The 16,450-nt window shown below is 41.2% G+C and overlaps 1 protein-coding gene and 1 long non-coding RNA gene across 8 annotated transcripts in view; one reads left to right on the top strand and one right to left on the bottom strand.

Moving 5' to 3' along the window:
- PDE5A (phosphodiesterase 5A) overlaps window positions 1–16,450 on the top strand; it is a 130,222-nt gene that overhangs the window by 38,132 nt on the left and 75,640 nt on the right. For all 3 annotated transcript variants that reach the window (XM_001502305.7, XM_005607870.4, XM_005607869.4), the window contains exon 4: window positions 15,273–15,344. In XM_001502305.7, the coding sequence (XP_001502355.2) occupies window positions 15,273–15,344 (72 nt within the window). The remainder of the gene's footprint in view (window positions 1–15,272; window positions 15,345–16,450) is intronic.
- Window positions 1–16,450, bottom strand: part of LOC102150521 (uncharacterized) — a 167,709-nt gene that overhangs the window by 30,651 nt on the left and 120,608 nt on the right. For 3 of the 5 annotated variants that reach the window (XR_011436226.1, XR_011436243.1, XR_011436227.1), the window contains one exon: window positions 5,338–5,484. This is a non-coding gene — a long non-coding RNA (uncharacterized lncRNA). Of the gene's footprint in view, window positions 1–5,337; window positions 5,485–7,674; window positions 9,350–16,450 lie in introns of those variants that run through there. The other 2 variants (XR_011436235.1, XR_011436228.1) reach the window with 1 other exon arrangement.

Here is a 16,450-nt window from a genome sequence, read left to right on the forward strand (position 1 = left end):
AAAATGTGGTTCAGACTGAATGCTATGTTTTATTGAATATGAGGTTTATCTTCATTGGTACTTTCAGGATAACCATTCCAGCACTTCTTGGAATGCATTACTTTTTTGATTTAATAGATCACTTATAAATTTAATTTTGAGAAGTTTTACATAGACCCTGAATAATGAATATTAGATGCCTGGGACCAGTTGTAGATAACCATCACAATTTCTTAGTGTAATATCTCACCCAGAGCCGCATCATTAGACTCTTGGCTGGATTTTGATTATTAAATAATTTCATTTTTTCAAGCATTCTTAAACAATTAAGGTGGTTGTCAATGAAATTGCTGCTCTCAGTAGATACATGTGCACACATCCATGTTCATCTATTAAGAGCTAAGATTACATAGGGAAAGTCCTCTAGAAACTGTTAAAATACTCTGTATTCTTTCATATTAAATCCTCTCTAAAAGTTCCCTACTTATTTCTCTTCTCCATAGAATGGAAATTAATATTCCAGGCTTAATTCAAATTAAAGAGCAAGAGATGATGATCTTATAAAATTTTTGAATCATATTTTTCTTTTTTTGTGTTACTTCATAGCAGTGAAATAAAGTGAAAATACCTGGATTTAGAATTCCAGATCTATTTGATTATTAAAAATTATTTGATGATTATGAGTACCATATTAGTGATCTTTTGAAACATAACAAGTTACCCTAAACTTAGTGATTTTGAATAAGAGGCATTTATTATCTCACAGTTTCTGTGGTTCAGGAATTCTGGAGTGGCTTAGCAGGCGGGGTGGTTCTGGCCCAGATTACCTGCAGGGGGCAGCACTCAGGATGTCTGCCACCTGCCTGAGTGTCCACTTGCCAAAGGGCCCACGCACATGGCTGTTGGCAGGAGGCCTCAGTTGGTATCCTCGTCACATGGCAGAGAGCGAGCAAGCAGGAGCAGCAGCGCCTTGTGTGACCAAGTCTCCGAAGTCGTATACCTTCACTTCACGGTATTCTCTTCCTTAGAGGCGGGGCATCGAGTCCAGCCCAAACTCAAGAGGAGGGGAAATAGACTCCACCTCTTGAAGACAGGAGTATCAAAGAATATGTGGAGATATTTTGAAACCACCAGAAGTACTAGATATGTTTTGAAGCTTTATTCTCTATCCTTAAAACTGGCCAGATGATAAAAGAGGAATTCAACTCTTACTTAAAATAATATTTAAAAATTATCATTTCTCAACCTCGTACTAACAAATAATATGAACTACCAGAGGCAACACAAGCTGGCTTGAAAAAATGGTGGCGAATTGGTACATGTGCTGTGCCAGATTGGCATGAGTCACAGGGAAAAGAGGAAGTAGAGAATTAAAAGAGGAAGACTGAGGAGGAAGAAAGGAAGACGTCTGCTTCTTTGGGCTGTGGCAAATGGTTGAGGCATTAAAAAGCTTCTGAAATGTTGGGTCATAAATGCTAGTTTCCACGAGATCACTGTTGCCACGTAATTTAAGTACTTTGCTTCTTAATACCCACAAGAAACGCTCACCGGTGTCTCTCTTTCTGCACTGTTGTTTTCTGCCTCTGTTCCTGGATCAGGAGCAGAGGGAATGTGTTTAGAACGTTGGCACAGTGTTGGCTTGAGTATAAATGGGAAGGAGAGATCGGCCTAGAGATGAGGCCGTGCAGGCAGAGAGGCAGGATCGTGGAGAGCCTTCTAATGCCATGCAGAGGAGGTACTGACTATTTTTTGAAGCCAGGAAACATTGGCTATATTTAAAGATCTGTATGGCCACGGCATTAAGGAGGAACAGTTCTCTTTGTTTAATATCTAACCCAGAGCCACATAATTTGACACGTGTTAGATTTTGATAATTAAATAATTTCCATATTTGTTCATACCTGGAGAAAGGACTGTGTCTAGAAGCGGGGAAGTTGGTGAGGAGCCTTTTGCAATAATCCAGACTAGAAGTGGACCCAGGCCGAGGCGGAGGGAACAGGAAGAGTGGATTTGCTACACTTCTGTTTGGGAGGTTGAGGGATTGATTTGATGGAGGCTTAAGTAGAAGGAAGAATCTAGAAGACTAATGAGGTTTTTTTAGATAGGATGTAACGGTGAGAGTTGTGATAGACCCTAAAATAAAACGTGCCATGGAGAGGATTGGTTTGTAGGGATCAAAACAATTAGGTCCTGGGGCCAGCTGGTGGCGCAGTGGTTAAATGCGCACATTCTACTTCTTGGCGGCCAGGGTTCGCTGGTTTGGATCCCAGGTGTGGATATGGCACCGCTTTGCATGCCATGCTGTGATAGGCGTCCCATGTATAAAGTAGAGGAAGATGGGCATGGATGTTAGCTCAGGGCCAGGCTTCCTCAGCAAAAAAAGAGGAGGATTGGCAGTAGTTAGCTCAGGGCTAATCTTCCTCAAAAAAACACACACCAAAAACCAATTAGGTCCTTTTCGGGATATCTTGTTTTACTGTGTGCTACTTTCTCCTCTCTCCTCACATCTCCATGCCCCCTTCCCAACCCCACACTCAGCTGATGGCCTTGCTTACTATTTCAGTGGAAAATAGAGCAATTAGAAGGATACTTCCCCAAGAGAACTCCCTTCATCTCTTTTCCTCTGCTCCTGCGCCTGGGTCCATATACCTCTCTTTCCCTTCTACTTTAATTGTCTCCGATATAGCAAAGTTGTGCACCAACTCTCATCCAGTCTTTTCTGCTCCAAGACGGCTCAGCAGCTCTCACCTCTCTGTCCAGAATCACCAAAATTCCCCTCTCTAACAGATTGGTTTATCAGTGTACAAATAAACTGTTATTTCTCCCACCTTAAAAACAAAAACAAACACCCATCCAACTACACATCTTTCAGAGACCACCTGTGTTTCTGATCACCCTCAGAGCAAAACTCTTTGAAAGAGCTGTCCACGCCTGCCATTTCCATTTCCTTCCATCCTCTCTTGAACACACTGCACCCAAGCCTTCACCCTCCCTACCTGTGGAAGCTCTTGGCAAGGTCCCGTGGCTTCTGTAGGGCAAGAGCTGGTGATCATTTCTCAGTTCTCATCTTGCCTGGCCTCTCACAGCATGTGGCATTGTTGGTGGTCACTCATTGTTTTCACTCGCTTTCCAGGACCTCAGGCCCCCCAGTTTTCCTCCTGTCTCTCTGACCACCTCTCTGTCTCCTTCACTAATGCCTGTTCCTCACAACGGTGCTAAAAATGCTCAACCCTGGACCCTCTTGTCTGCTCTGACTACGTGCACTCCTTTTGTGATTTTATTTACTCTCATGACTTTAAATAATGTATATATGCTGACCAAACTTACATGGCACCTATACTCTTTCTTCAATTTAAACTCATGTATTCAACTGTTTACTTGACTTCTCTGCCTACATATGTCTAACAGGCACCTTGAACTTAACATATCTAAAACTGAACTCCTGATCGTCCTTCCCACCAAAGCTGCTCCATGCGAATCCCCACGCAGTTAACAACTTCGCTATAATTCCAGCTCTTCAGGCTGAATTCCTTGAAGCCGTCTCTTCCTTCTTCTTTCCCTCATAGTAGATGCCCAGTTCATTAGCAAACCTGTTGCCGGTCCCTTCCGTCACTCCTCTCCACCTGCTCTTCTAACGCCTGGGTCAAGCCATCAGTATGTAGCACCTGAATTACTGTAGTAGCACCCTGATTAGTATCCCTGCTTCAAGGCTTTAACTCCCTATGATCTATTCTCAACACAAAGTTTATAAAACTTGTTAGATCTCATCACTCCCCTCTTCAAAATTCTCCAGTGGATTTCCAGCTTAGCCTATAAGAATAGTCCCACGTGACCTGGCTCCGATGCCCCTCTGATCTCTCCTCCTGCTATCTCTCCCCCAACCCCCTAATCCTTTCCAACACACCGACAGTCTTGGTATTTCTCAGTAAATCAGGTAAACTCCAGCCCCAGGGCCTTTGCACTTGCTGTTCTCTCTGACTGGAAGTCTCTTCCTCTAGTTATCCACATGGCTCACTCTCTCATCTCCTTCAGGTTTTTACTGAAATGACATCTCCGCGTAAGACTTTCTTTGGCCATCCTCATTAAATATTAGCCATTACTTCCATCCTTGCTTTATTTTCTCCATAACACTTAAGCATTCAATCACTATTTCACATACTACACATTAACCTTACTGGTGTATTTCTGTTTCCCCTCACTAGACTGTAAGCCCCATGAGAGCAAGGTGAGACAAGGATACTTCACAGAGGAGGTGACATTTAAGCTGTATTTGTGGAATGCAATAACCATGTCACCTGAGAACTTGTAGTATGATTCCTTTTCAGAAATGCTTCTTTACCATCTTGAAGCATGGTAAGCAAAATAGATTGAGAAATTAAGGGACGTCAAGGAGAAATTTAATCAAGGCTACGTGGTAAATAGGAGTAGGGCTAGGATCTTCCTGCTCACCTTGAGAGATCAATAATAACTTCTTTGTTGATATTATCATCCCCATTTTAGATGAAGCAATATGGCCTTGGTCAAGATAAGGAAATACTACTTATCTTAAGTGGCAGAGCTGGAATTCAGACCCACGTTGTCTTATTCTAAGGATGTATTTTTGTCACTATGAAATAATTACCATCTTTCATCGTTATTAATGATTATACCTGAAGAGCTACCAACCAACTCTTTTTCTATTTTAGCTTTTGAAAATGCAAGTTTATAGACTGGAATAATATAATAACAAAATCTGGAGTTGCAAACAATGATTCCAAATACTGTTAACTACTTTGTATATTATCTAGCACAGCTATGTGTGGAGGAGGAAATGTCTTTTAGTGCTGGTAACACGTAAACCTGGGAGTTGTGCTAGCATGACAGATGTCTGCATCTGAGCTTTCATATAGGATTACCTTTTCAGGCTCATCTACCATTTGGAGGAAAAAACACTTAGAGATAAAATTATGTTTTAGCTGTGACGACATAATAGACTATATTCTCTATGTTAAAAATTTGTTGAGTGTAAAAAAAAACGATAAATACACACATACACACATTTTTTTTTTCCTGGATCTCTTAAGCTAAACGAAATGGATATGTAGCTTCTCCTGGCTGTGATGCAGTTAGCTGGACCACTAGAGGCAAGAGCAGTGGTCTGAACACTCAGGTCAGCTCTCATTAAGATGTTCTCTCCACCCCTTTGATACCAACTTTAATTCGTAAATGAGATTCAGCCTATTCAGTGTTTTGATGCACGAAACTTGCTTTTTGCCACTTTTGCTGTGTTATCTCTCTTCTGTTTATATTAGCTGCACATTCTGGGCATACCCCTTCCCCCTGTAATTATCAGGAAGCTTATTTAACACAGCCTCTTACCAGACTGTAGAGATGTGGACCTGTTAGAAGTGCAGGCAGTGCTGGAACAAGCTTCATCCTGGTTTAACAGAGTCCAAATCCAACAACACTGTCCAGGGTGAGCCTGTGCTTTGCAGGCCAGCACCTGGCAGAATGCAGGATCCCACCCTGAAAATAAATCTGAGTTATTAAAGAGATCCAAGCTCTGAAGTCATTTTTGGCAATGTCAAGTAAAAGGTGGGCACAAACAGGGGAAGAATTATTCTGATACATAGTACAGTTTGGACAATATATAATGAGTATACAATTTTTTTTGTTGTTATTTTGGACTTATTCCCAATTAGGCAGAGAGACAGAGTTTGAAAGAAAGAGCTCCAACTTTGTAGCAAAGATGACTTGGTCTTGAGGGCTGGCTCCAAGTCAGTGATTCCTTAAGCAAGTTTCTTCACCTCTCTGTGCCTTGGCTGACTCGTCTGTGAAGCTTTAACATGAAGTGCAAACACAGGGGGGAATTTTGAAGGTCCTAGGGAGACAAGAAACATGACAGTGGCCACAGCAGAGCTCTTCAGCTGGTGGCGATTCAGAACAGGTCCGTTTCCTCCCTTCAGAGTGCTGTGAGGCCAGATGGAGGCGTGGAAAGTTCAAGGAGCAACAGTCAACACTGAACGTGGGAAAGACAGCGGGTTCTTTTCTGCTCTGTAACCTTTGTGTCTCTGGCAGTTTTTAAAGGGCATAGAAGGAGACTCTGCTCACAGTAGCTATGTGCTGCTCTGTCAGGCCTGCATCTCCATATCTCAAGGGACAGAAAGGTCTAATAAGAAGGTAAAAGGTCCCTATGGTTCTAGGTTTAAGACCTTTGCCTCACTACTTAAAAGCTAGTATGGCAGAGAGATTAATATTTGGCAGGAAGAGAAATTTTTTTGTGCAAAGGGATGAGAATAAACACCAGGATCAAGAATTATGCCCAGCATCCCCTTGTGTGGAAGGAATCCAGGCTCCCTCAGGTTGGCGCCACTCCCACTGGATGTTCCTAAGGCAGGACAGCTACTGACCCCCAGAGGCTGGATTTGTACTGGTTCCATCTGGGGAACATCCATCCTGTCTAACAGCACCGAGCAAAGGGTCGGGGCCTCAGCCTGCTTCACCAAGATAGCCGGGAAGTGGGCACGTGGCCCACCACTTTTACAGACCATCAGCAATTATAAATTTACTTTTAAAATTTTTTGAAAACTGAGTTAAATTGTAGAAACACTGAAATACACAGATCCTAATGTACAATTTGATGAGTTTTGACAAATGCATATACATTTGTGTAACTGACAGCCCAATCAAGATATAGAACACTTTTCATCACCCCAGTCAGTCTGATTTCTGTCACCATAGGTTAATTGTGCTTTTTCTTGAAGAATCTACTTTTTTTTGAAACTGCATTATTATCTATTTCCCCCTGAAACATAGGACTTTTTTTATGTTGCGTCAGTGGTTCTCAGCTATAAAAATGTGTTATGAGGTTTATAATTGAAGTCAAGGAAAGCAGGACTTTCAGCAGCCACTTTGGATTTGTTTTTGTGTCTTAAAGTTATAATTTTGAAATTGTCCCATTCCCTTTGAGCAAAATAGGCATTAACAAGATAAGCATATGTATGGGATTTGAAGGTGGTCTTGGACGTTCTGGAAAACCCTTGGTCTTCATGATCCCTTCAGTTTAAAGAGTAGTGCTTAAGAACCTGCATTTTATACTGGTGCTAGTCTCCCTTTCCTGGGGGAGCAGGAGAAAGGTCAAGGCTTTGGGATCAGACCTGGAGGGCATGTGAGTCTGCACATTCTTGGACTGCCTATTTACCTATTCTGAACATCAGCTGCCTCTGTGATCAAGTGGGAATAATAATATCTCCCTGAAAGGGTTGTGCCAAAGGTTAAATGGATTAACAGATACAAAGTGCCTGTCACATAGCAGGTCCCCCCTTCTTTTTTTAAATGCCAACCTTTTTAGCATTATGAATTTTTTTCTTTTTTGGCTGGGAATAGATTTATTAACTCTGTTAGAGACACTGGCCCTTGATCATGATGTATTTCTGATGCCAGGTATCTTCAGGGCATGCTGTTTATATCTTGCAACTTTCTAGAAGCTTCTCTTCATGCTGGCTGCCTCTTCCTAGTCAGCCAGGCTATGAGAGTAAACTATAAGCTTCCACTTCTCCTATATTCATACTTGTGTTGTCCCCAATCCTGGAATATCCATAAACATAGTCTTGAGAGAAATAGTAGGTGTAGCAGTGCTTGTACATTAGAGATGGGTAAAATGGATCACAACCAAAGTCAGTCAGTCTTACCAGTCACTGAAAGAAATATCAAACCTTGATTCTCAAATTTATTAATAAAAGCCAGACAACACAAACAACAGTGAAAGCTCAAAATTGGTAAAGGTACACATAGACAACACAGAAGAGGAAAACCAAGATAGCTGATAAAAATTAAAAAGTGGTTCATTTGCTCTAGTAATCAAGAAAATGCAAATTGAAGCAACAATAAGATCCAGTTTTATACCTGTGAGATTGACAGAGATTAAAAGGCCTGACAATACTAGGTGCTGGTTAGGATATGAGGTTAACAGGAGCTCTTATGCATTGCTGGGAAAGGTACAAATTTCTGTAATTCCTCTGAAGATTTCATTGAAGAAGCTCTTGCACATGTGCACACAGAGACCTGTACAGAGATGTTCATTGTAGATGGTTCATAATAGCAAAAAACTGCAATCAATCCAAATGTTGGGGATCAAAGAAATAAAATTTGTATGGAATACAATGGGACTGGGAAGAAGAAAGTCCAGTTTAATTTTATCTTAAGAAAAGAGAACATCACCAGATATTAACACTTATTAGTTCTCTATCAATGGTTCTCACAGTGGTTTTTGTTCCTAGACCAGTGGCATTTGGCATCACTTGAGAACTTGTAGTAAAACAAATTCTCAGGCCCTGACCCAGATCTGCTGAATCTGAAACTCGATGGATGGGACTCAGCAAGCTATGTTTGAACAAGCCCCACACTACCACTGTTACAGATGACAAAGACCTGGGACATTTAGTATCTTATTTGCCGTGATTTTTTATATTTTTAAAATTAAAAGTTAAAACTAACAATCTCAAGCTTTTCTTTCCCACTCTCCCAAACCTTTTGGGCTGTAAGTTTCAACTCCATAATTAAAGGCTTATTAAGAGCATAAACTCATTACTGCCACATATAGTTCTCAGATGTGGACAGATCTCTTGGTATCAAGCAAAGGGCAGAGAAAAAAATGGGCAGATATTATTATCTATTATTAAAATGTGAATTGTCGAGTCAGCCCTGATGGCCTCGTGGTTAAAGTTCAGCGCACTCCATTTTGGGGGCCCAGGTTTGGCTCCTGGGTGCAGAATGATACCAACCGTCTGTCAGCAGCCATTCTGTGGCGGTGACTCACATAGAAGAACTAGAAGAACATACAACTAGGACATACAACTATGTACTGGGGTTTTGTAGAGGAAAAAAAATAAAAAGAGAAGATTGGCAACAGATGTTCGCTCCGGGCAAATCTTTCCCAGCAAAAAAAAAAAGTGAATTTTCCAGTAAGTACATCACCCTAAAAAAATCTGATCCCTCTGACACTTTTTCCATTATCATCAGCCACAAATATCTATCAAGTTTGAGCACATTCAGAACCATGCAAAATACTGATGCTGCCATAAGGCATAAGATAGAAATCATGTCTTTAGAAAACAATCTAGTTGGAGAGCCAGGATGTGAGTAGAGAAGATGAGGTTAAAAATGAGAATATCTCCCTGTTCAGATGTAGGGCATACACAGCTGCCACTCAGGATTTCAGAGGGGTTTGACAAAGGGAAGCTTTTTGGAGACTCAGCGTCAGTAGAGAAGTGGAAGCAATATCTCCAGGAATGATGTGAACAAAGGTCGTTGTAGCATTCTAACTCAAATATCCATGTAAGTGATCTTGGTTCAGGTTGAGAGTATGGAATCAGAGTCTGCAGTTTTTATCCTATAGATAAAAGAACCATTAAAAAGTCTTGAGTAACGAGATAATTTGTACATACGAAGTAGTGTCCCAAGAAGATAAATTTGGCCTAAGTGTCAAAGATGGACCAAAGGCAAGAAGACAATTAGCAATGAGATGTCAGGGCCTTCAAGAAAGTGAGGATTTAGATGGTGAAACACAAGATATGATACTGGGTGAGGGAAAATTAAAAAGGTATGGAAAAATGTGAGAATAAGTCTAATGAAAGGTATCAGTTTCTTATTGCTGCTGTAAAAAACTACCAGAAAGTTAGTGGCTTAAAACAACACAAATGTATTATCTCATAGTTTTGGAGGTCAGAGTCCAAAATAGTTCTCACTGGGCTAAAATCACGGTGTCAGCAGGAGTGTGTTCCTATGTGGAGTCTCTAGGGAAGAATCTCTTCTCCCTTTTCCAGCTTCTACAGGCTGCCCGGATCCCTTGGCTTGTGGCCCATTCCTCCATCTTCAAAACCTGCAGCATAGCATCTTCACATCTCTCACTCTGACTCTTCTGCCTCCTGCTTTCCCTCATAAGGATTCTTGTGATTACACTGGGCCCACTCAGATGATTCAGGATATCTCCCCATCTCCAGATCCTTAACTATCATATCTGCAAAGTCCCTTTGCCATTTAAGGTAACATGTTCACAGGTTTCAGGGATTAGCATGAGGACATCTTTGGGAGCCATTTATGTTTCCTACTACGTGGAATATGACCATGATTTGATGATTGCCTAGGATTGGGAAGAGAAGTGGGAAAGCCTGGATTGGTCATGTCAGCCCTCTCATTTTCAGTTTGCTCATCTGCAAAATAGGGGTGGAGAAGGGGGTGGGGTGGGATGTCCTTCCAAGCCTAACACTCTGACTAGAATGTCAGCTGCATGAGGACAGGGATTTGTGTCTGTCTTGTTCACTATCGTGTCTTCATTGTCTGGAGCAGTGACTGGTACATAATAGGAACTCAGTAATTATTTGTTGAATAGAGTACTTGTTCCTGAATGAATGACTGAGTCAAGGAAAAGTTTGAAAAGAGCACTGGAGAGAATTCTCCACTGGCCCCTCCTACATTAAGTTCTTGGTTTTTGGTGAAGAAAGGTTTTCGGCTCAGGTTGTATATGATCTAGAATCCTGTCATTACGATGAGATATTCTGCAGGTGGGAGAGAGGGAGAGCTGAGATTTGTAGTTTGTTCTTTTCTCACTTTTAGGAGGCTTTTAGCCTCCGTGCTGAGTGAGCATCCCCTGGAAGCAGGAATGGGGAAATGTACTGGGATTGATGCGTGGCCTCAGTAAGGGTCTGGGGCAGCTGCCGATTGGAGAGGAAATTGCTTACTGTGACAGTGATCAGTTGCCCCTGGAACGACCAGCTGTCACGTTCCATGCTGCTCACCCAGCGAGAGTCAAGGCTTGCCCTTTGCATTCCTAAAAGAACACCTGACCCCATGAGGACATAATGTCCATTTATGCTGTGGAAAGTGCCAGTAAAATAGAAAACAGAGAAGCTTCTTTGTGCCTAAAAAAAAAAAAAAATAGCATAAAATATTGGTTTGAGGGTCCAGGTAGCCAGCACGTGGGCAGAAATAATTGGGTTTCTGATATGGAAGCTCACATTTTTAGGGGCTTTGCCTCTTGGATATGAGGTCTGACATATACTGGCCATAAAAATGTCTTTGAAAATGGACATTTAAGAACCTATGGTTAGCAGTTTGTAGGCTTGAAGAAAATGACCTAATTTGTTTAAAGGAGCGATGGTTGACAGGAGGAGGAAAGACTTTATATCAACACAAGGAGGGCAAGGGATGCTGGTTTTGCTTAGGATCCTTGAAATTGTAAAATTAAAATCTTTTTTTTCTGTCTTTTACTGGCTTATGTGACCTTGGACAAACACGATATCTTTTCTCTTGTTTTTATCTGTTGTCTTTATCAGTGCTCTTTTTAAAAGGTCATCCATCTGGGGATAAGAGGGACATATACATATTAGATATATTTTCCTGGCCTAATAATTTCTTGAAAGAACTTGCCTATTTTTTAAAAATATGAATTATGTTTAATCAATCATCCCTTAAACAAATTAACCTCTAATATCTGAATCTATAAAATTATTAGTGAGAGAAATTAATTCGTTACTAGAAAGGATGAAAAATTCATCGTTGGATGTCCTCATTCCATGAGTTTGCCTAATGGTAAATATCTTGCTCTAATGTTATGGGAAAAAAATTAAATATAGTAAAGCCTTAGTATTCAGGGGGTACAAAGTAGGTTTGGAAGCCTATGAACAGGACCTCTGGTCAGTTTGCCAGACTGAACAGATGCAGAAGAATACCTGTCCCCCACCCCCACGCCCCCTCCCCCCCATTCTGGAAACAAGTAGAAGATAACATTTCATCAAAAGCAATTTAACGAATTACAGATGAGCTCAAGAGAGGGAAAACCCCAGGGGTCAGAAACAAAGAGGAGACCCCAAGGGAAGAAATGTCAGTGACCACAGGCAAATGTGAGTGACCACAGGCCAGCTGAGCTCCCAGAGTCTGAGATCAGGATAGTCAGATGAATGTGTGAGGCAGCAGCGGCCAGTCAGGGTACATCTGCTCTCCAGGTGTGTTGGGGGCAGGGAGGTGAAACTGAACTCCATGGAAAGCCTAGATGAGTGAAGGGTCCTTCCACGAAACTGGGCCTAGCAAACTCCACTGGCAGCCAGGAGAAGCAGCAAGGAAGCTTGCCTTCTGCCTGCAGCTGTGAGAGAGAGAAGAGATCCCTGTGAAGCATGAGGACACCAGCCTGTGGCACACACAGGTGTGGAGTTCAGTCCGCACCAGCAAGGCAGTGCAGAGACAAGGGGACACCACCATGTGTGGACACTTTGTGACCCAGAGAACATGGGACTCCCGTGGGAAACAGTCCTGCTGAGGATGAACTTACCGTCCAAATTAAGTATGTTCAGAGAGATGAAGGACAACAGGCACTAGTATTTAAAGGAAAAAGAAGGAAGAGGAGGAAGAGGAGCAATAGGCAGGTTTGAGAAAAGAATCAAATGGAAATTCTAGAAATGGAAAATGGTTATTCAACTATGTGAACACTGTTGTGTTGGTTGAAAATTGTAAATAATGGCTTATATTTAGTATGGTTTCAGGGCCAGTGTTCTTTTAACCACAGAGAAAACTTTTCAGCCCACAGTTAGAAAAATGCTTACCCTGTAAATGTTCCCTAGTGTAAAACACAAATGCGAAGACTGAAACTGAAGGTGAAATCAGGATGCAGGTTTCAGGGAAGGGAGAGCTCTAGGGCCCATCCCCCGTGTACTTTGTTTGATGCTTTGTTTGATGTTCTTTTAGTTAAACGAAGATAGGATGCTGCAGATCCACTGGGAACAGGCCGTGCTTTGGTCCTGCTTTTCTAGTAGAGATAGATGCTCACTGACCCAACCATAAAACACTCACCCCTGCTCTCCTCCCAACGCTCTCCTCCCACCCCAAATCAGTTCACAGATCACTGACTCGGTTAAGGGTATCTGTAGCCTGCAGCCTTGGATCACAGTGAGCTAACTGGCCCAAGAAGGACTCCAATGACCTAAACTAACCAATGTTATCACTTTTACTAGAAAATACATTGTGTGGCTGATTTTCCTCTTTTCTTTTAAGACTTTGAAAGAAACTATCCTCTCACTGTTAATTTATGGTGATATCATGATGGACTAAAGTATTAATATAATTTGGTTATTGGCCATTTAATAAACAGCTAGCTTTTTGTCTGTATTTTTCAGCGAGCAGGAACTTTCTCTTCACTTCCTTGCTTAGTACATCACCTCACACAGCTCCAGGTACAAACAGCACATCAATACATACTTTTTGTTTGTTTGTTTGTTTGTTTTTTTTTTTTTGGAGGAAGATTAGCCCTCAGCTAACTACTGCCAGTCCTCCTCTTTTTGCTGAGGAAGCCTGGCTCTGAGCTAACATCCGTGCCCATCTTCCTCTAGTTTATACGTGGGACGCCTACCACAGCATGGCTGCCAAGCAGTGCCATGTCCACACCCGGGATCCGAACCAGCGAACCCCGGGCTGCCGAGAAGCGGAACGTGCGAACTTAACCGCTGCGCCACCGGGCCGGCCCCCAATACATACTTTTTTATGCTGTATAATTATCTAAGAAGGTTTGCATAACAGTCTCTTCATCTGTTTTAAACTCATCTTCCATAAAATGAAGATTTTAAATTTCAGTCTTTTTTTCATAAAACCATTTAATAAAGACAAATAAAAACTCAAATGTCATCATTTCTAAGAAGCCTTCTCTTTTACCCATATTAGGTGCCCCCTTCTGTGCCCTTAGCAGTCTGTGGGCATCTGTCATAAAACTGGCCGTCCCATGTGCTGTAAGTGTATCTGTGTCACCCATTCTTGATTCTGAGCTCCTTCAGGGGAGTCTTTCTCCTGGTTTTTATCACTCAAACACAGAAGGCCCCTCAGCATTTGTTGAGTGAATGACTGAACACTTGACATAACCAACCTATTCTGGTACCGCTCTGTGTTAGACCCCAGTGACCCTCTGGTGGCTTCTATCAGTTATAGTCACGTGAACATGCCTAGCCACAGTCCAGACATTTTTTGACCTTGGACAGAAGCTTTTGTTAGCATTTGAGACTGGATCATCCAGAAATCTTTTTGCCATTGTCAAGAGCTAAAGAGTGTACCAGTTTAAGAGAGTTGAACTAAGGGCAATAAAAAGGTACAGGATAATTGGGTAATTCTGTGTTTTTTTAATTAACCTTCCTTACTCTGTAATGGCGTGGGGAGGAGAGGTGTTGAGAAGCCCAGAAAACATCATCAGACTAGAATGTACTTCCCCTTCCTTGTTCTGCTATCCTAGAGGGAATTTTATATCCTTTTCTTAAAGCTAAGGGACTCAAGAGGGGTTGAGGAAATAAGGATGAACCATCCACACAAGACTAAGGACTTTATTCCTAATGTGTAACCATTTAGGGGATAATAGCTTATTCCACTCATAATATTAAATTGCAGAAGGAAGGAAAGAGTAGAATTTATAAGTAGTAAAGGGGAAGCAAAAGTAAGTTGAAGGTCTTTGTAAGATTAAGGTGATAAGTCAAGCTGGAGTTGGAAATCAACAGGTAAGATACACTTTCAAGCAGAAAGATGAGAAGGTTCTTAAAGTCCTGCTGAATCTTTCAGGGAAAGTTAAGGCATATTCCTAGAGAGAGTTCAGCTTAGTCTTCGTAAGATATAATTTATCTTTCAAACACCTTCTGATCCATTTGAAATAAAGCTCAGCCTGTTAATTCCTGTTTTTTGATTTTTCAATAAAGCCTCTTTCCCCAAATGTAAGTCTGTTGAAGGTAAAATAATTTTCAAGGTCAGAAGTATCAAAAGAAGTTGGACTACATCCCTACCTTTGGAATTATTTTCACCCTAATGGTCCTTCTGCATTTTAATTTGTGTGATTGGCCACTGGCTCCTGTTTCATTCTCACTAGAAGAGCATTTAGCTTGTTTGAAATAGTACATTTAAAACCAATATAAAATGTTCATTTTATCATATACATATTTTTCTTTTCCCCAAAGCCCCCCAGGATGTAGTTGTATATTCTAGTTGTAGATCCTTCTAGCTGTGCAGTTTTATTGTATATTTTATTTGAAATGTGATAGAAATTTAGTGTTTATTTTTTATTCAAAAACTGTGACAAATGTGTACTTAAAATGTGATTGCCAAGAAATTAAAAATATTTGAACTTTTAATAGGTGAAAAGAATATATAATACAGAACTAATTCAAATGATGAAGGGTTTTGTAGCTTATTGTTATTTTAAAGCACATGTAGAAATTCTTCTGTAAGCACACTTTGGTGAATTTATGCCAATAATCTCAGTCAACGAAATTACCACTTTTCTCTCTTTATACCAGGTTGTTGGCGTAGCCCAGGCCATCAACAAGAAATCGGGTAATGGTGGGACATTCACTGAAAAGGATGAAAAGGTACCAAAACTTGTGTCTGGTGTGATGTCTGTTTAGGAAGATGCTTTCTCTTTATAGTGTATAGACCTCTAGAATTAGCTGAAATTGTTGATCACAAAAAGCAGTTTAAAGTGATGTGAAATGTTCCAGGTGTCTCCTTCCTATGGCTCAATACAGTGCTGACGTGACGTTGGAGGACCTGTGGCCTTCAGTCAGCAGAAACCCCCAAACCCCTGCTCACTGTGCTGCCCAGCCTCCTCCAGGGCTGTGTGCCTGTTGGGGCCATAAGAGGGTGACATGGTATTTTAAGTATCTCATTTACCTTTCATCACTGCTATAAAGAAATTCACCCTTGAGTAAAAACCCCTAAAGCACGGCTCCAAGTTCAGCACTCCAGGGCAGCTAAAAATTGGAATTGCCTCCTGGTGAAATTTCAGAATGTTTTATAAGCTTTGCACACAGACGGTGGGGCGCCAAGGTGTGAATTCAGGCTGGATGATGTGAATTTAGCTTTAGAAAGAGCGGCAGTCAGCATTATTTTATTACTCTTCTCATCCAACTCTGAAGGAATACATTCCACACCACACCACATCAACGTGCTTTCCATTTAAGGACGGGAGCCCTTAAACCTGTTTATAACTTCATTCTGTCAGTAGGTTTTATTATTTCTCTTCTTGAATTTGTAATTATATGTATATCATGGAGCCCACTGAATTCTTCCTATTCAAGCCCATTGCTATTTATGTCACTCTCCTGAAAAGGAGTAGGAGCCTTTGGAAGACATTCAAACAAGAGTTATTTTTGTCTCCGTGCTGTAGGCTGTATTGGCACGTGTGTTGGTCTCCAGGTCTTAATTACTTCAGAACATAGCAAGTACCTTTTTAAATCAGGGTAACAGACATACAGTCTCCTATTCTGTTAACGACACCTGAGAACATATGGTGGGGATCATGGTTCTAGATTGGCTTTATGTTCCATTATTTGTTTACAGTCCATTAACGTAAACCCCTCTTGAAAGACTTGCATTCCTAGGCTGTATCATCTCTCAGCAAAATAAATCCATGATTGTGAATAAAGTGTGCCATGTAAAGATTTATTTTAATCAACATAATTGTCAACATATCACC

The sequence above is a fragment of the Equus caballus genome, chromosome 2, assembly GCF_041296265.1.
Source record: "Equus caballus isolate H_3958 breed thoroughbred chromosome 2, TB-T2T, whole genome shotgun sequence".
NCBI lineage: Eukaryota > Metazoa > Chordata > Mammalia > Perissodactyla > Equidae > Equus > Equus caballus.